The sequence below is a fragment of the Neoarius graeffei genome, chromosome 5, assembly GCF_027579695.1.
Source record: "Neoarius graeffei isolate fNeoGra1 chromosome 5, fNeoGra1.pri, whole genome shotgun sequence".
Lineage (NCBI taxonomy): Eukaryota > Metazoa > Chordata > Actinopteri > Siluriformes > Ariidae > Neoarius > Neoarius graeffei.
In genome coordinates, this window is record NC_083573.1 from 682,865 (window position 1) to 701,697 (window position 18,833).

At 50.5% G+C, this 18,833-nt stretch overlaps 1 protein-coding gene across 1 annotated transcript; it reads right to left on the reverse strand.

The window, feature by feature from the left end:
- Positions 1 to 4,905: 4,905 nt before the first annotated feature.
- On the reverse strand, positions 4,906 to 18,235 carry phc1 (polyhomeotic homolog 1). Its single transcript, XM_060920912.1, has 15 exons — positions 18,131 to 18,235; positions 15,966 to 16,114; positions 15,682 to 15,792; positions 12,031 to 12,105; positions 11,539 to 11,682; positions 11,241 to 11,411; positions 11,041 to 11,122; positions 9,837 to 10,603; positions 7,658 to 7,799; positions 7,400 to 7,548; positions 7,042 to 7,120; positions 6,867 to 6,954; positions 6,471 to 6,621; positions 6,140 to 6,377; positions 4,906 to 6,049 (listed from the first exon to the last, which is right to left on the reverse strand). Exons 2-15 carry the CDS (start codon positions 16,086 to 16,088, stop codon positions 5,898 to 5,900), a joined length of 2,472 nt encoding a protein of 823 aa, XP_060776895.1. The 5' UTR covers positions 16,089 to 16,114; positions 18,131 to 18,235; the 3' UTR covers positions 4,906 to 5,897.
- Positions 18,236 to 18,833: the final 598 nt, after the last annotated feature.

Consider the following 18,833-nt stretch of genomic DNA (forward strand, 5'->3'; position numbering starts at 1 on the left):
TTAGTGTTTTTTCTGGTTATAAATTGAACATCACTAAAAGTGAGTGCTTCCCAATAAATGCCTTGGCCCGGTCTCTTCAGGACTCAGATTTACCCTTCTGTATGTCCAGAGATGGGTTTAAGTATTTAGGTATTCATTTAAGTCGTACCTTCCCTGAGCTATACCATAAAAACTTTACTCCATTAGTAGATAGGTTAAAGTCTGATTTCCAGAGATGGAATGCCATTAACTTGTCGTTGGTTGGTAGGATTAACTGTATTAAAATGAATGTTCTCCCTAGATTTCCCTAGATGTTCTCGGATTCCTAGGATCCGAGAACGCAGGATGCAGGGCGGAGTGAGTAGTGTGCAGGGCGGAGTGAGTAGTGTGCAGGGCGGAGTGAGTAGGGCGCAGGGCGGAGTGAGTAGGGCGCAGGGCGGAGTGAGTAGGGCGCAGGGCGGAGTGAGTAGGGCGCAGGGCGGAGTGTGTAGGGCGCAGGGCGGAGTGAGTAGTGTGTAGGGCGCAGGGCGGAGTGTGCAGGGTGCAGGGCGGAGTGAGTAGTGTGCAGGGTGCAGGGCGGAGTGAGTAGTGTGCAGGGTGCAGGGCGGAGTGAGTAGTGTGCAGGGTGCAGGGCGGAGTGAGTAGTGTGCAGGGTGCAGGGCGGAGTGAGTAGTGTGCAGGGTGCAGGGCGGAGTGAGTAGTGTGTAGGGTGCAGGGCGGAGTGAGTAGTGTGTAGGGTGCAGGGCGGAGTGAGTAGTGAGTAGGGTGCAGGGCGGAGTGAGTAGTGAGTAGGGTGCAGGGCGGAGTGAGTAGTGAGTAGGGTGCAGGGCGGAGTGAGTAGTGAGTAGGGTGCAGGGCGGAGTGAGTAGTGTGTAGGGTGCAGGGCGGAGTGAGTAGTGTGTAGGGTGCAGGGCGGAGTGAGTAGTGAGTAGTGTGCAGGGCGGAGTGAGTAGTGAGTAGTGTGCAGGGCGGAGTGAGTAGTGTGTAGGGTGCAGGGCGGAGTGAGTAGTGTGCAGGGTGCAGGGCGGAGTGAGTAGTGTGCAGGGTGCAGGGCGGAGTGAGTAGTGTGTAGGGTGCAGGGCGGAGTGAGTAGTGTGTAGGGTGCAGGGCGGAGTGAGTAGTGAGTAGGGTGCAGGGCGGAGTGAGTAGTGAGTAGGGTGCAGGGCGGAGTGAGTAGTGAGTAGGGTGCAGGGCGGAGTGAGTAGTGTGTAGGGTGCAGGGCGGAGTGAGTAGTGTGTAGGGTGCAGGGCGGAGTGAGTAGTGAGTAGTGTGCAGGGCGGAGTGAGTAGTGAGTAGTGTGCAGGGCGGAGTGAGTAGTGTGTAGGGTGCAGGGCGGAGTGAGTAGTGTGTAGGGTGCAGGGCGGAGTGAGTAGTGTGTAGGGTGTAGGGCAGAGTGAGTAGTGAGTAGGGTGCAGGGCGGAGTGAGTAGTGTGTAGGGTGCAGGGCGGAGTGAGTAGTGTGTAGGGTGCAGGGCGGAGTGAGTAGTGAGTAGTGTGCAGGGCGGAGTGAGTAGTGTGTAGGGTGCAGGGCGGAGTGAGTAGTGTGCAGGGTGCAGGGCGGAGTGAGTAGTGAGTAGGGTGCAGGGCGGAGTGAGTAGTGTGTAGGGTGCAGGGCGGAGTGAGTAGTGAGTAGTGTGCAGGGCGGAGTGAGTAGTGTGTAGGGTGCAGGGCGGAGTGAGTAGTGTGTAGGGTGCAGGGCGGAGTGAGTAGTGAGTAGGGTGCAGGGCGGAGTGAGTAGTGTGTAGGGTGCAGGGCGGAGTGAGTAGTGAGTAGTGTGCAGGGCGGAGTGAGTAGTGTGTAGGGTGCAGGGCGGAGTGAGTAGTGTGTAGGGTGCAGGGCGGAGTGAGTAGTGAGTAGGGTGCAGGGCGGAGTGAGTAGTGTGTAGGGTGCAGGGCGGAGTGAGTAGTGAGTAGTGTGCAGGGCGGAGTGAGTAGTGTGTAGGGTGCAGGGCGGAGTGAGTAGTGTGTAGGGTGCAGGGCGGAGTGAGTAGTGTGTAGGGTGCAGGGCGGAGTGAGTAGTGAGTAGGGTGCAGGGCGGAGTGAGTAGTGTGTAGGGTGCAGGGCGGAGTGAGTAGTGAGTAGTGTGCAGGGCGGAGTGAGTAGTGTGTAGGGTGCAGGGCGGAGTGAGTAGTGTGTAGGGTGCAGGGCGGAGTGAGTAGTGAGTAGGGTGCAGGGCGGAGTGAGTAGTGAGTAGGGTGCAGGGCGGAGTGAGTAGTGTGTAGGGTGCAGGGCGGAGTGAGTAGTGAGTAGTGTGCAGGGCGGAGTGAGTAGTGTGTAGGGTGCAGGGCGGAGTGAGTAGTGTGTAGGGTGCAGGGCGGAGTGAGTAGTGAGTAGTGTGCAGGGCGGAGTGAGTAGTGTGCAGGGTGCAGGGCGGAGTGAGTAGTGTGCAGGGTGCAGGGCGGAGTGAGTAGTGTGCAGGGTGCAGGGCGGAGTGAGTAGTGTGTAGGGTGCAGGGCGGAGTGAGTAGTGTGTAGGGTGCAGGGCGGAGTGAGTAGTGTGTAGGGTGCAGGGCGGAGTGAGTAGTGAGTAGGGTGCAGGGCGGAGTGAGTAGTGAGTAGGGTGCAGGGCGGAGTGAGTAGTGAGTAGGGTGCAGGGCGGAGTGAGTAGTGTGTAGGGTGCAGGGCGGAGTGAGTAGTGTGTAGGGTGCAGGGCGGAGTGAGTAGTGAGTAGTGTGCAGGGCGGAGTGAGTAGTGAGTAGTGTGCAGGGCGGAGTGAGTAGTGTGTAGGGTGCAGGGCGGAGTGAGTAGTGTGTAGGGTGCAGGGCGGAGTGAGTAGTGTGTAGGGTGTAGGGCAGAGTGAGTAGTGAGTAGGGTGCAGGGCGGAGTGAGTAGTGTGTAGGGTGCAGGGCGGAGTGAGTAGTGAGTAGTGTGCAGGGCGGAGTGAGTAGTGTGTAGGGTGCAGGGCGGAGTGAGTAGTGTGTAGGGTGCAGGGCGGAGTGAGTAGTGTGTAGGGTGCAGGGCGGAGTGAGTAGTGAGTAGGGTGCAGGGCGGAGTGAGTAGTGTGTAGGGTGCAGGGCGGAGTGAGTAGTGAGTAGTGTGCAGGGCGGAGTGAGTAGTGTGTAGGGTGCAGGGCGGAGTGAGTAGTGTGTAGGGTGCAGGGCGGAGTGAGTAGTGTGCAGGGCGGAGTGAGTAGTGTGTAGGGTGCAGGGCGGAGTGAGTAGTGTGCAGGGCGGAGTGAGTAGTGTGTAGGGTGCAGGGCGGAGTGAGTAGTGTGTAGGGTGCAGGGCGGAGTGAGTAGTGTGTAGGGTGCAGGGCGGAGTGAGTAGTGAGTAGGGTGCAGGGCGGAGTGAGTAGTGAGTAGGGTGCAGGGCGGAGTGAGTAGTGAGTAGGGTGCAGGGCGGAGTGAGTAGTGAGTAGGGTGCAGGGCGGAGTGAGTAGTGTGTAGGGTGCAGGGCGGAGTGAGTAGTGTGTAGGGTGCAGGGCGGAGTGAGTAGTGTGCAGGGCGGAGTGAGTAGTGTGTAGGGTGCAGGGCGGAGTGAGTAGTGTGTAGGGTGCAGGGCGGAGTGAGTAGTGTGTAGGGTGCAGGGCGGAGTGAGTAGTGTGTAGGGTGCAGGGCGGAGTGAGTAGTGTGTAGGGTGCAGGGCGGAGTGAGTAGTGAGTAGTGTGCAGGGCGGAGTGAGTAGTGTGTAGGGTGCAGGGCGGAGTGAGTAGTGTGCAGGGCGGAGTGAGTAGTGTGTAGGGTGCAGGGCGGAGTGAGTAGTGTGCAGGGCGGAGTGAGTAGTGTGCAGGGCGCAGGGCGGAGTGAGTAGTGTGCAGGGCGGAGTGAGTAGGGTGTAGGGTGCAGGGCGGAGTGAGTAGGGTGTAGGGCGGAGTGAGTAGGGTGTAGGGTGCAGGGCGGAGTGAGTAGGGTGTAGGGCGGAGTGAGTAGGGTGTAGGGTGCAGGGCGGAGTGAGTAGGGTGTAGGGCGGAGTGAGTAGTGTGTAGGGTGCAGGGCGGAGTGAGTAGTGTGTAGGGCGGAGTGAGTAGTGTGTAGGGTGCAGGGCGGAGTGAGTAGTGTGTAGGGTGCAGGGCGGAGTGAGTAGGGTGTAGGGTGCAGGGCGGAGTGAGTAGGGTGTAGGGTGCAGGGCGGAGTGAGTAGGGTGTAGGGTGCAGGGCGGAGTGAGTAGTGTGTAGGGTGCAGGGCGGAGTGAGTAGTGTGTAGGGTGCAGGGCGGAGTGAGTAGTGTGTAGGGTGCAGGGCGGAGTGAGTAGTGTGTAGGGTGCAGGGCGGAGTGAGTAGTGTGTAGGGTGCAGGGCGGAGTGAGTAGTGTGTAGAGTGCAGGGCGGAGTGAGTAGTGTGTAGGGTGCAGGGCGGAGTGAGTAGTGTGTAGGGTGCAGGGCGGAGTGAGTAGTGAGTAGGGTGCAGGGCGGAGTGAGTAGTGTGTAGGGTGCAGGGCGGAGTGAGTCGGGTTCCACACTCTGGGATCTCCACAGTAATGCCCATACTGGTGTTTGATCTCCGCACACACACAGCTTCTATCTTTAAAGAGTCCATCTGTCTTTCTCTCCGTCTGTCTCCTCCATCGCTACAGTAACGCCATGGCGACCACCTGTGTTACGTCCGGCGCCTCTGCGTGTTTCTCCTCCCTCCATCATTCACTCGTCTCTCGTAAATAATGACCCTAAAAGCAGAACATGTCCTTTCACACTCCTCTCCACTGAGGGACGGGTCACAGAGTGTGTGTGAGAAAGTGAGACCACAACAGAGACAGACAGAGAGAGAGAGAGAGAGAGAGAGAGAGAGAGAGAGAGAAAACGCATGAAGTGAACATACTGTACATCAATTATTTTTCAGCCCCACAACTGTATTTGTTTTCATTCCTCCCCGCGGTTGAGAGTGCAGGATGAGCCTGCTCCGTCTCCGGGCTTCTGCGTTCACACATTCTGACTGGAAATGCTGAGGACGTTCCTCTTTCCACTCAGTAGACGAAGGAGAAGAGAAACACACGGCTCTTAACTAACACTTTATTGACTCGTACAGTGGAGGAATAAACTAGTAAACTAGTGCACTACCTCAGGTGCACTTCCTCTAACAGCAACTGAGAGACCAAAGGTCATGACACTAACACTCAACAAAAACGTAGAAAAAAAAAAAGAAAGTGATGATTTTTGTTGGGTAGCAGAACCGGGAGAAAAAACCCTCCTACACTCATCTACTGTAGAGAAAAATAAGCTTTCCTGCTTTACACTCAATGATTAGCTATTAGAGTCACATGACTTCTGGTCTGCCTTCATCATCATCTCCTCACACACACACACACACACACACACACACACGCGCCTCATTAATACTGATGAGTGACGCAGTTCTCTCCTTCAGCACGATACAAAAATAAACCCCAGAATAACAGCCTCGTTCCACTGCCATGTGAGTGACACTCACTCTAGTGCGCACTCCGTAGGGTGCTTCAGTCCGAGTGCACTGGACACCCACCGCTGCACTTCTGATCCGTTCCATCGGACTCTTATTAGCGAGCATGCTAACTCAGAAGGCCCAGTAACGAACGCACAGTCATGGAGGCATCAGCGTTCGTGAGGGACAGCAGGGGTCACGCTCAGGTCAGCTGATAAACGAGTGAGGGATATGAACGAATAAATGACATGTGTGAAGAAAGAAAGATGTACAATTAGGATAAACTTCCTGAACGTGACACCTGTCCGGTAAAATACGACCCAGAGCTTCAAGAGGCGGAGCCTAATTCACCTAGAAGCGTTTCATGGATATATAAAGGAATATTGTGATCGTATTTTGAATTTTTCGAAAACTTCAGGCAAACGTAAAGCTGCATGGCAGTGCACTCAGACCGTCAGCCCCGCCCGCGTGTGTCCTCTCTGTCAGGTCAATACTGAAGGTCATCACTGTTACTGAGGTCTGCTATACTGAAAAACAAAAATAATTGTCCTTCCGTTACGGCCCTGCGCCCCGCCCGCCCTCCTCCTCCCTCAGTCTCTCAGGCTGTTGATGGAGGCGCAGATCTTGAGGGCGGGGCCCAGCTTAATATTCATGGTGCTCATCAGATGCTCCTCCTTCAGCAACAGCAGCGCCTGCCCATCAATCTCCTGAGACAGGAAGTGACCTGCCAGATCCTCACAGCCTGACCAGAAGTGATGTCACAGAGAGAGAACCAGCATTAGGAGACGGACAGACAGACAGACAGACAGAGTGTCAAACACTGAAAACTCACCTTGCAAAGAGGAAATGAAGCGACACACTTCCTCCACACTCCAGTGGGCGGGGCTAGCGGACAAGAAATGGTCTCCGTCCAACGGAAGGCCGCCTTGTGCTGACTCGTCGAGCTGAGGGCTGCAGTGGGCGGGGCGAGAGCAGGAGAAGGAGGAGGCTGGAGAGAGATAGTCTTCTTCCTCTTCTTCTTCACCTTCACAGCTGGAGACGTCCTCCGAACGACTGGACTCAGAGCGACACTGCGAGACAGACAGGAAGAGAGACAGAGTAAGACAGAGGCAGCCAGACAGGCTGCTGGATTGACAGACAGACAGACAGACAGACAGACAGACCTTTACAGGCAGGTGTCTCCCAGTGATTTTATTGCAGGCGATCTCAGAGCTGCTCCTGTGAGGACCCCTGCGCCTCGTGATCTCATCGTACACTGGTGCAGCGCTGCGGCCTCGACTGCTGCGGAAATGATGACTGCAGCTCACATTGTACCTGGAGCGGGCAGGTGAGCGGGCAGGTGAGCGGGCAGGGGGACCGTGTTAATGCCAGTCCCGGTACCTGACCTGGTATTCACACACTGATCCAACTCTCCCTTGTGTTGAACTGACTGTTGTATATTTTCAATGATGTCATTAAATACCGTGCTGTGATTGGCTGATTATTTCATGCTCTGAATCAATCACTGTTGAAACACATTACTGGTTGTGTGCTGTGTGTGTGTGTGTGTGTGTGTGTACCTCTTAGCGCAGGTTTTGGAGCAGAAGCGTTTGGTTCCGCGGAACTGACTGGCAGGAGCAAAACTCTCACAGAACTCACACTTCAGCACTGCGGGACACACAACAGTTTAACCACAGGAAGTGTTTAACCAGTCCATGCACGCACACACACACACACACACACACACACACACACCAGAGGGGGTGCTGTTTTCAGGCTGCATGGAGAGAGGCACAGGGACGCCCTCAGCCCGCTCTTTTATTGGACCGGTCACCTGTCAATCAAACACACGAGAACAGCTTCATCAGTGTTGAGTTGAGGGTGGAGTTCTCCTGCCACACACGCCCCCTCATCACTGCATACCATTTTATTACATCTCACATCCTGTCCAAAATCAACCCGACTGACTCCACATTCAGCAATCAGTCCACAGCAGGCCAACCACAAAACCCCCGGTTTGGGACGCACCCGCAGTGGACTGTGGGTTTTGATTGGGACCAGTGGAGCACAGGTGGATACTGGGTACGGTTCAGGAACAGAGAGAGAGACTCACGGGAAACGGCTCGGCTCCTTCCTGAATGACGAAGCCTTCGATAAGGTGAGTGAGGACCTGCGGTTTGACCACAGCCTGGGGGAGAGGAGCTCGAGGGTGGGGCAGGGACAGAGAGAGTGTCGGCGGAGTGGAGAACGCGATCTCTGGAGCTACACAGACAGACAGGTAACTATATTATTAACGGTGTCGAGGTGTTTCTCATTCACAAGTTTTTGATCTGATGAATTTTCTGTAGCTGTCCCAACTGTCCTGACTCACCAGTGTCCAATGAGGGAGCAGGAGAGAGTGGAGGGGCGGAGTCTGGGATTGATGGACAGTTCTGTGCAGCGGTATCTGATGTCATCTCACCCGTCATGTCCGATTCTGATTTTCTCTTCAAGGAGCCGATCGCAGGCTTCATCTGGGACACAGCAGAGAGAAACACCCCCACAATGTAATGATTAAGATTAATAAAAAGGTAACTGCATAATTTAATGTAACTGACAATAAGATATGACATTTAATAAAAAAAAAATGAAAGAAAAGAAAGCCCATGGTTAAAATGGTTATGAAGCGAGATTATGATATAAACGAACAAGCCATGTGAATAACTGAAAATAAGGAGTTCACACAACTAAGATATTCATCTCTGAAAGTCAGTTTCTATGCAGAATTCCCCCGTCATCAACGATTTCATGGAGGCCGCCGCTGAAAACACTTTAACCGATCAGAAAAATCCCCCCGATCGTTTCCGGCAGCGCTCTGATGTCATTTGGGCTCAAGACACGGAAGCTCCGCACAGCGAGTAAGACTTGAAGCTGCCGCTGGCTGGAGATTATTTCATTAAAAATTTATATGAAAAAAAATTAAATTCCACTTCTCTAACAAAAAAGTGGAGGGGGAAGATAATACTGATGTCGCTGATAAACAGCGAGGGAAGAGTGAACAGCTGATGTTCTCCTACGTGACTGAATGCAGGGAGGCGACTCTTCATATTTCTATCCCCGGTGCAAGTCGTGCTGCCTCATTCTGCGGACTGTAACCTCGCTGGACGACCCACAAACAGACCTGCACACAATCTGACTGACCGAAATCCGTTCAAGAGGCGAGTGCGCCAGTTTTTACACGTTCCTGGCAGCTTAAGCACTCGTTAGCACGCTCTCGACTCGTTCATAAAAAACTTCAAGACCAGGCTAGTGTACCGTAATTACCGTATCAGGCAGTCCAACCCCCCGCGGCAACGCAGAAAGAGGGGAAGCAAACACTGCTTTACTCTACAGGATTCGTGTGAACGTTACCTGAGAATGCAGCAATGGCACAAGTTAAAAAACTCGGCTGCATCAATTCCCAAAGGACAAAAAGGTAAGAAGGGAACGAATAAGCGCCATTTGCCGCAGAGGGACAGAACTCTCACGGGCTGACGGGTCCTTCGGGTGAAAAAACAGCACATTCGCAGCTCGTGTGCTCGGAACGTTTTGAAGAAAACTGTTTCACTCAAACAACTCGGATGCCCCAGCATTAGGAATACCGTACACGCCAGCGCTGAGTCCAGACGCGGTTCCCACAATCTTCAGCCAAAAAGCAGACAAGACAAACGAGACAACACGGTCAGTAGTCCGCAAAAGAGAAGTTCAAAGGGTAAGAAAAGACTTTTTATGACTCTCCTAAGTTTTATTAAGCGTGATTGTTATTTTGAGTTCCTTTGGGCGTAAGCGTAATAACTGCAGCGAAGCAGCTTGATGTTTGTCGGGAGTCTTGCTTTGACTCGGTAATGACTCACTAAAACTACTCGATAAATATTGTTCACTTGTGTGGAAGTAATCGACATGGTGACGCTTGTTCATCACGATCATCATCGTTATTCATGTCACTGTCCGAAATACTCGAGAAAAATCAGTGAAGAAATGTCACCGTGGTCCATTTTGTCGAACACGGCCGTGCACTGGAAGTGATGTCACACTTTACGGAAACCATTCGGAAAGCAGCTCGGGCGTTTCCGGCAATATTTCCGCCTTTTTCCGTCCAAATGGGATAGAATGCACAGTTTCAGCCTCGTTTTACAGGTAAAGAGTGTTCAGGTTTGTCCGTAAGTCAGGGTCGCAGCTCATTAATACGCTATTTCAGATGTATAGTGAAAAATTTGACATCGTCACCTTCGTAGCCCTTTGGCTTTGCCCCTTCAGGACTGAAGAGCGACACTCAGCCTTGCGCCCAAATGACGTCACGCATCGCCCTTCCAACAGGCAACATGGCAGCGTCCTGGTGGCATTAGAGCAGCGATACAAGAACGCTCACAACTTTCTTATAAATGGTCAAACATGCCTGAAACTTTTCTTACAGGCTCTCAGTATTACAAGCTACCGACCCGTGCATGGATTTATTTTGCATTTTCCATTCCTTTAAACTACACTTCTAAAATTCTCGATAAATATGACATCTTTGTCTAAATAACACTGACCTGCGTGTTTCCAGTTTGTTCAAATACAGTTTCTCCAGCAGGTGGCGCCACACTGCTGCTGTGCTCTCCATCTGTAGTTTGAATCGCAGCAGAAGAGCCAATCTGACTGGGTTCTGTGTTCTGATTGGTCAGTTTAAGGCCCACACCAGCACTACCTGTCTCCATGGCTGTTACCATGGTGACTGCATTCGAGGCAGAGCTGTGGTTGGGGTTGTGGGTGGAGCCGTCCTGTTGGGAGTAGCAGGTTCGGGCCTGTGGCACTGCTACGGCCTGGGAGTTTCCCAGCGTACCCTGCCTGGAGCCGAGCAACTGAACCGGGACGTGTGGGGGGTGGGAAGTGGGTGGAGCCGGGAGGATGGGCGGAGGGTGGCGAGGGGGCATCTGTGAGGGCAGACGCCCACTTTGGGCTGTTTTGGGTTGGATGGGGACAGGGCCCGCCATTTTGTCCCCACCGTTCTGCTGCTGCTGCTGAAGCGGCTGCACCACCAGCGTCTGAGCCGCCATGTTGGGTTTGGGGAAACCCGGAGAGGAAGTGGGCACGTTGGAGCTCGGGACCAAGATGTGGGTCACAGTGGCAGCTGGTGCGAGTCGGGATGGAGAGAGCAGGAGCTGGGAGAGAGGGAGAGATGGAGAGGAGGAGGAAGAAGAGGAGGAGGAGGAGAGAGAGGAAGAGGTGGAGGAAGGAGGAGTGGGAAGTTTACTGCTGCTGATCTGCTGCGCTGACGGCGAAAACTGCTGCTGAGACTGTGGGCCGAGAGAGAACGAACCTGAGAGAGAGAGAGAGAGAGAGAGAGAGAGAGAGAGAGAGAGAACCAAAGACAGATTTATAACAAATCCAATCCCTGTAATTTATCCCGACTGAGCAGTTCAGAATGAAGGAAGCGGTTTGCTGAACTGCACTCACTGGGCTTCATGTGGAGAGGAGGAGCTGCGGCTGCGTCCCAAACCACAGCGTGCACTGGTTTTAGTGGGAGTGAATGTGCTTACACTGGGAAAGTCATGCAACTATAACACACACTTTATAAAGCAGAAGAGGCGGAGCCAGGCGTCACAGAAGCGATTTTACTTTGTGTTGAGGGTGAAGTGCTGGATTTGACACGGAGCTGCCCGACACACATGCAGCTACGCAGTAGGTCACTACAGAGTGTACAGGGTGCAATTTGTGACAGAGCCTGGCAGTGATGATAAATAAACAGGAACTTACTGGAATCCTTCCTGTCAGGGTATTCAGTCTTAACGGCAGCCGCTCGGGGGGTAGAAGCACAGCGCAGGGCGAGATTCTGCACCTGGGGGTGGGGCAGTTAATGAAAGAGGGCTGAAACGTATGATGTAAGTCACAGTGTCAGGGTGTCGAGAGGGCGTGGGCCAATCGGGCAGGTACAGGAGGGCAGAACCAAGTCTCACCTGGTCACTATCTGACTGGTTACTGGAAGATGTGGGTGGGACTTCCTGTTGCTGCTGCTGGGACTGCTGTGGTTGTTGCTGAGGTTGTTGCTGGGCAACGGTCGCCACAGCAGCTGTTGCTGTGCCACCAGGCATGAAGATGAGCTGAGGAGCCCTGAGAGAGCGATTCACCTGAGAGAGAGAGAGAGAGAGAGAGATGTATGATGACACACAATCATGAAAACTTAAATTATGTGACTGAAATTTATAAAATAAAATGAATTCATTGTTTAAAAACAAACAAACAAAAACAACTTACTCTCAGGTACATCTGTCCCTGACCTGCCGAGTTCCCACCCAGTAACACTGATTGGCTAAGAGCAGACGATGTCACAGATGTCGCTGGGCCGACTGGGCGGGGGTTCGTCATAGTCCCACCCCCCGAAGTGGTGCTTAAGTTACCCTATTAAAAAAAAAACAAAAAAAACAAACAAACAAAAACAAACCATGATGATCAGTTAATGTGATGTAAAAGGGGGACAATGACATGACACCACATGGAAAAGCAGCTCAAGAGTGGCTGGCGCACGCACACACACACACACACACACACACACACACACACACACACACACACACACACACACAGCCCTGAACAGGGGAGTTCTATCAGGTGAACTAACAGTTGCAGTGAGAATAATCAGTGAGGTGTCACTGGAGGTGAATCAGTTACTGAAACATTCAATAAATAATTCAGTCACAGCTGAGCTGATGGTGAATCTGAGGGCGTGTTCAGCCTGCAGACACGTACAGTGCACTGTGCTGTGCTCACTGCAGAGACGCTGGTGTTCGGAGAACTGGACTGTCGACTGGCAGCAAGCGTGGCCTAGAAATACAAAAAATAAAGACCCCAGATAAATTACACCTGCACAGGAGCATCGTTAATGACATCACACACATCCAAGTTTACCTCACACCAGACCACATTATATACAAACACTAAACGAGCGAGTTTTATATATACACGGCTACAGTCTCTCTCTCTCTCTCTCTCTCTCTCTCACACACACACACACACACACACACACACAGCCCTCCACACTTACTGCCCCCTGTAAAGTTGAGTAAAAAGGGAAAGAAAAAAATCCACCTTTTAGTGAAGTCTCTTCATCTCACACTCAAAAATGAGAAAAATTCAACCTTTAACTGAAATAAATTTATTCAGAGAAAAACACATCCGTCATCAAGAAAATTATTTTTCAATAAATAAATAAATAAATAAATAAAATCACATGTGCCACTATTATTGGCCCCCTGGAAATGATCATGAACGCACTGTACCTGAAGCGTGTTTCCCATTTAAATTGCACGTGTGTGAGTTGATCGGAGTGTGTAGGAACTTTAAAGCTGTAATCCATGACTTCCTGATTAACTGGGGAACAAACATGAGGCGACACAGAGGACAAACTCCTTCAACATCAACATGGGAACGATAAGAGAGACACAAACTACATGAGGGAAAAGTGAAGGGTTATAAAAAAAACAACAGCTCCTCGCCTGAAAATGTCCGTTTCTCCGGTTCGGGCAAAAATAAAAAAGTGGACACCAACTGGAACTGTCCCACACTCACCTGGAAGAGGAGCGGAGTTTATTTTACCCCACGGACAGTGAGGAGGGTAAGGGGGGAGGAGTCCGTAAGGGTCACTGTTGGTGAATTACAAGAAAAAGTAACATCTTGGTGTTTCCGAGTCTCCAAAACCCCGTCAGACTCCACCTCCAGACCAACAGATTATTGAGGTTCTAGAAAAAAGTCTTTTCTGTCAGTTAGCCACAAACGTAAGCACCAAGTTTGTGAAATGCTACGACAACTTGGACTGGAACTGTGTTCTCTGGTCTGATGGAACAAAAACAGAACTTTTTCCCCACTAATAAACACTCGCGGTGGGTTTGGAGTAAACAGAAGGATGGCTGTAACGAACAGAACCCGATCCCAACTGTAAAATACGGTGGAGGTTCTGTGATGTTTTTGGGGTTGTTTTTCCTCCAAAGGCCCTGAAACCTTGTGAGGGTCCACGGCATCATGGACTCCATGAAACACCAGGACATTTTAAATCAGAATCTGGCTCCTCTGAGAGGAAACTGAAACCGGGTCGTCACTGGATCTTCCAGCAGGACGATGATCCGAAGTCCAAATCAACACTAAAACGGTTCACTGAGAATCACAGAATCGAGCTTCCGCCCTGAACATCTCAGTCCCCGAGCTGAACCCCAGTGAAAACCTGTGGGCGGAGCTGAAGAGGAGAGAGAGCACAAGAGAGGGTCGAGACCCTGGATGATCTGGAGAGACTGTGTGAAGAGGAATGGGCTCAACGCCCCGCTCTGGATCTCCAACCTTACAGAAACGTTAGAGGAGCGACTCAGCGCTGTTTTACTGACAGAGAGAGGGTGTACAGAGTATTAAACACAGGGGGGCCAATACTAGTGGCATGTGATTTTATTGGAAATATATTTCTTGACAAGGGATGTGTTTTTCTCTGAATAAATTTATTTCAGTTAAAGGTTGGATTTTTCTCATTTTTTCAGTGCGAGATGAAGAGACTTCACCAAAAGGGGGATTTTTTCTTTCCCTTTTTACTGATCATTACACAGGGTGCCAATAATTGTGGAGGGCATTGTCTACACACACAGCTCTTATGCTTGGCATTACTGTACAGGTGTTCGGTTAGCACCTGTGAAGCTAAGTGATTGCTTTCTCTCTTTGTAAAATCCATCACAAATCAGCAAAACAGACGAATAAAACCAGGTTTCAGAAGTTTAACTGTCCATCGAACACTGCAGTTACATCCCGAGATCACTCACACGCCAACGGAGGGCGTCGTCGAGACCACGCCTGAGATTACACACCGACCACGCCTGAGATTACACACCGACCACGCCTGAGATTACACACCGACCACGCCTGAGATTACACACTGACCACGCCTGAGATGAGAAGAGAGCTGAGAAACACAGACCTGAGAGCGGGTTTATACCGCAGAGTGTGTGAGACGATCAGAGACGACGTGGAGTTATTCATCGCATCCAACTACCTGAGATTACATCACACGGGTTCGACCACGGAACAACTGAAATTACCGTCAAGGTTAATGAGGGTCACATTCACAGTGATCACCTATGGAATCAATTTTGTGCCAAAATGTTCATACAATACTTTTGAAACATCAAACAAAAACTACAAATCAAAATACAAAAAAAAGTAATTTTTTTTAGACTGGCAAACAAATTATTCGTGTAATCGTGCAAAATATCAGTCTCTTCAGAAACCTTTTATTTTTGTTCCGCGTCTCTCTCGGTTGTGTTTGCTGTAATTTATTCGGGTTGCGATTCCAGCTTTCTCGTTTGCGCTCCCGGACTTTCTGATGCAGGTTTGGCACAAACTTCCCGTGTGGGCGGGCTGTCCAGGAGTGCATTCCCATTGGCTAACTTGTGTTTGACTGACAGCTGCGCTCAGCCATTCCCTACTCGGATTCTGGCAGACTGTTTGCTGAGTGAGCGATCCACTGACGGTAAACAAGGACCGAGTGGACTTCAGTGGCGACTATGATACTGAATTAATTCAGCAAAGTGTAAGTGCGGGACAGATGTGCTGCAGTAGTGCACATTATGCAGGTGTGTTTAACAGACAGCTGTTATATTGGGTAGTGGAGCTAAGGCTAACATTTGACTTGCCGCGAAACACCTGCATAATGTGCACTACTGCAACACATACAGCACATCTGTCCCGCACTTACACTTTGCTGAATTAATTCAGTATCATAGTCGCCACTGAAGTCCACTCGGTCCTTGTTTACCGTCAGTGGATCGCTCACTCGCCAAACAGTCCGCCAGAATCCGAGTAGGGAATGGCTGAGCGCAGCTGTCAGTCAAACACAAGTTAGCCAATGGGAATGCACTCCTGGACAGCCCGCCCACACGGGAAGTTTGTGCCAAACCTGCAGCAGAAAGTCCGGGAGCGCAAACGAGAAAGCTGGAATCGCAACCCGAATAAATTACAGCAAACACAACCGAGAAAGACGCGGAACAAAAATAAAAGGTTTCTGAAGAGTAATAGACTGATATTTTGCACGATTACACGAATAATTTGTTTGCCAGTCTAAAAAAATTGACTTTTTTTTTTTGTATTTTGATTTGTCATTTTTGTTTGAAATTTCAAAAGTATTGTATGAACATTTTGGCACAAAATTGATTCCATAATCACCTCGTACGCAGCGTGACCTCAACTCGCACCCGAGATGACCTTAAAATACACACGAGGCCTGATATTACACCTCAGACAGAGCTCATTTTCCCTGAACTCGTACTGGAGAGGAGGGGAACAACAGACGAGATTCAGAGTTTATTCTTCATTCTCTGAGCTCAGAGCAGGAGGTGAAGGAGGGGAAGGAGGTGAAGGAGGTGAGACCTGTTGAACAGCAGCGAGGTTGTGAAGCTGAGCACTGTTAATCTGCTGCTGAAGCATCAGCTGCTGGAAATACTGAGCTGCATTCGGCTGTCGCTGGAGAGCCTGCAGAGCCTGCACACACACACACACGGTTAAAGTGAGTTTTATAAAATTATAGAATTAAAAAAAAAAGTCGATAAACACCTCTGAGACACGAGTCACACAACATTAACTTCATCACATCATAAACCCTGATGGGTGACACCATGGAGAGACAGAGAGAGAGAGAGAGAGAGAGAGTTCACCTGTACAGCTTGTCGTTCGTACAGAGACATCTGAGAGATCTGTGCAGGGCGAGTGTTTCCCCCGGAGCCTGTACTGCTGCTGCTGGAGGAACCCGAGCTGCTCTGATCCTCTGCCTGCTCCATGCTGGACTGGGCTGGAGCTCCACTCTCTACACACACACACACACACTTTACAATCTTCACGTCTCGTGTTCATACTCAACTGACTTTTCACTCCAACTTGATGTTGATTGTTCTCTGGTGTGACAGAAGTGTATCGTGCTTCTCCATCATCCCCATTTTGTTGTGTGTGCGTGTATATATATATGTACACACACATTTCCTGAGTGTCTGGATTCCTCTAGAAAATAATCTGATTTAATTCTAATTCATGTCGCACTTCATCAATGCTTTAATTTTTTTCATGCTCATATAATCAAACTGTACGGTAATCTCAGCTCCTGCTGTGGGATCAGTGATATCAAACCCAACACCTCGTTAGGGATGAACACTCAACCCTGTGGTGCTGATAATAAACACAATCCCGCAGCGAGCGCCACACACAGGCCACGCCCACCCGAACTTACCTTTCACACTCACTTTAATTATAAAACATTTATTTATAAAGTTAAGCAGATTTTTGAAATTGAGCTGATGCGCAAAAAAAAGAAGAGGAGGAGCAGAAGCGAGGCTTTAACTTACACAATAACACATGTACAGTGGAGCTCGAAAGTTTGTGAACCCTTTAGAATTTTTTATATTTCTGCATAAATTTGATCTAAAATATCAGATTTTCACACATTTATTGAGGAAAATGATCCAGTATTACAGATCATTGAGTGCTAAAAGTATGTGCACCCTTGTTTTCAGTCTACTGCACAGGGAGCTCGCAGCAGAATCACTGCAGCTGATCGTTCGCTGTGACTGCGGATCAGATCCTGAACATCGGCCTGGAGGAGTCTGATCCCGTTCCTCCTCGCACAACATTACGATTGGATTAAGGTCAGGACTTTGACTTGTTCATTCCAAAACATGAACTTTATTCTGCTTCAACCATCTTGAGTAGAACGGCGTGTGTGTTTCGAGTCGCTGTCTTGCTGCACGACCCACTTTCTCAGGACAGAGATCCTGCGGTTTTCCTTTAGAATTCTCTGGAATCATTCAGAATTCATTGCTCCATCAATAAGCTGTCCAGCCCAGATGCAGCAAAACAGGGCGGAACCATGATACTACCACCACCATGTTTCACAGGTGGGATCAGGTTCTTATGCTGGAATGCAGTGCTTTCTTTCCCCAAACAGAACACTTCTCATTTAAACCAAATAAATTCAATCTTGGTCTCATCCATCCACAGATTTTTCCAAAAACCTTCTGGCTTGTCCATGTGATCTGTAGCAGACTGTCGTGGTGCAGCAATGATCTTTTTGAAGAGCAGCATTATCTCCTGACAGCCCGGCCACGCACGCCGATGGTGTTCAGTGTTCTCTTGATGGCGAACACATGAACATGAGCCAATGTGAGGGAGTTCTTTAACGGATAAGGAGTTACCCTGGGTTCCTCTGTGAGCTCGCGGATGATCACACGCCGAGCTCTTGGCGTGATCTTTGCTGGTCTGCTCCTGAGCAGGGTAACGGTGATCCTGACTGTGGAGTCCGAACTCCTGGCAGATGTTCCGTGACCTTTTCCAGCCTGATGAGCTCCAACAGCTCTTCTCCTGCAGGTCTCAGGACTCTCCTTTGTTCGGACCAGGACACACTTCCACACCCGTCTGACAGATGTGTGTTCTTTAAATAAAGCAGAATGAACGCTCACCTGATTCTCATCTCACTGACTGACAACATCTGGCTGGAATTTCACCTTCAGAGGAGCTGCTCAGGGCTCCACACCGGCCCCTCGGGGGTTCTACAGGGGTCACAAACTTTCAAGCACCTCAGTGAGAGAGGCGGCGTGTGTGTGTTTGTGAATAAACAGTAGTAAACTCTGTGAAAGCCTCTCCTGCGGGCCGGGTGTGTGATGAGAAGCCCAGCTCCGGGAGAGTGAGGAGGCTGCTGGGGTGTGTGTGTGTGTTAGCCTGCGAAGCTAACGAGGGCTAATGCTAACTCTAAAGTGCAGAGCAGTGAGAGATTAACCCCTCCCCCTCCCCGCGCGCTGTTTCCGGTAATACCGTGATGTGAACAGAAACCGACCTTCTTTAATTCTTTATCCGCTTGTTTTTGTTTTTCTGAGACTTTGTTTAAAAAAAAATCTGCAAGAAAACCGTTGCCTGAGACGCTGAAAGCCCCGCCCACCATTAACTGTTTACAATTCTACTTCCGGCGCAAAACATGACGTCACATTCCCGCGCCAGCAACTTCCAAGCTTTTCGCAAGATTTGTACCTTTTTTTTGACGAATGCATTTTATTTTTATCAAACTTTACACTCACATAATTTCCCTTTCCAGAGACGATAAAGATCCTGCGGCGCTCAGAACATTCACTCAAACCCACCACAGCCAGGGTCCTGCAGTTCCCCTCTCCCGCCTGCAGGTGGAGCCATACAGCAAAAATCAGCCTCGACCACAGTGTCTGCATCTCCATCTTTCTCTCTCTCTCTCTCTGACCTCTCAGACATCTCATCTCATTATCTGTAGCCGCTTTATCCTGTTCTACAGGGTCGCAGGCGAGCTGGATCCTATCCCAGCTGACTACGGGCGAAAGGCGGGGTTCACCCTGGACAAGTCACCAGGTCATCACAGGGCTGACACATAGACACAGACAACCATTCACACTCACATTCACACCTACGCTCAATTTAGAGTCACCAGTTAACCTAACCTGCATGTCTTTGGACTGTGGGGGAAACCGGAGCACCCGGAGGAAACCCACGCGGACACGGGGAGAACATGCAAA

Coding starts and splice junctions, on each gene's coding strand:
- phc1 (XM_060920912.1), bottom strand. CDS start 16,088: ATGGAGCAGGCAGAGGATCAGAGCAGCTCGGGTTCCTCCAGCAGCAGC. Junction 7,121..7,399: donor AAGGAGCCGAGCCGTTTCCC/GTGAGTCTCTCT, acceptor TTTGATTGACAG/GTGACCGGTCCAATAAAAGA. Junction 6,378..6,470: donor GGAGACACCTGCCTGTAAAG/GTCTGTCTGTCT, acceptor TCTGTCTCGCAG/TGTCGCTCTGAGTCCAGTCG.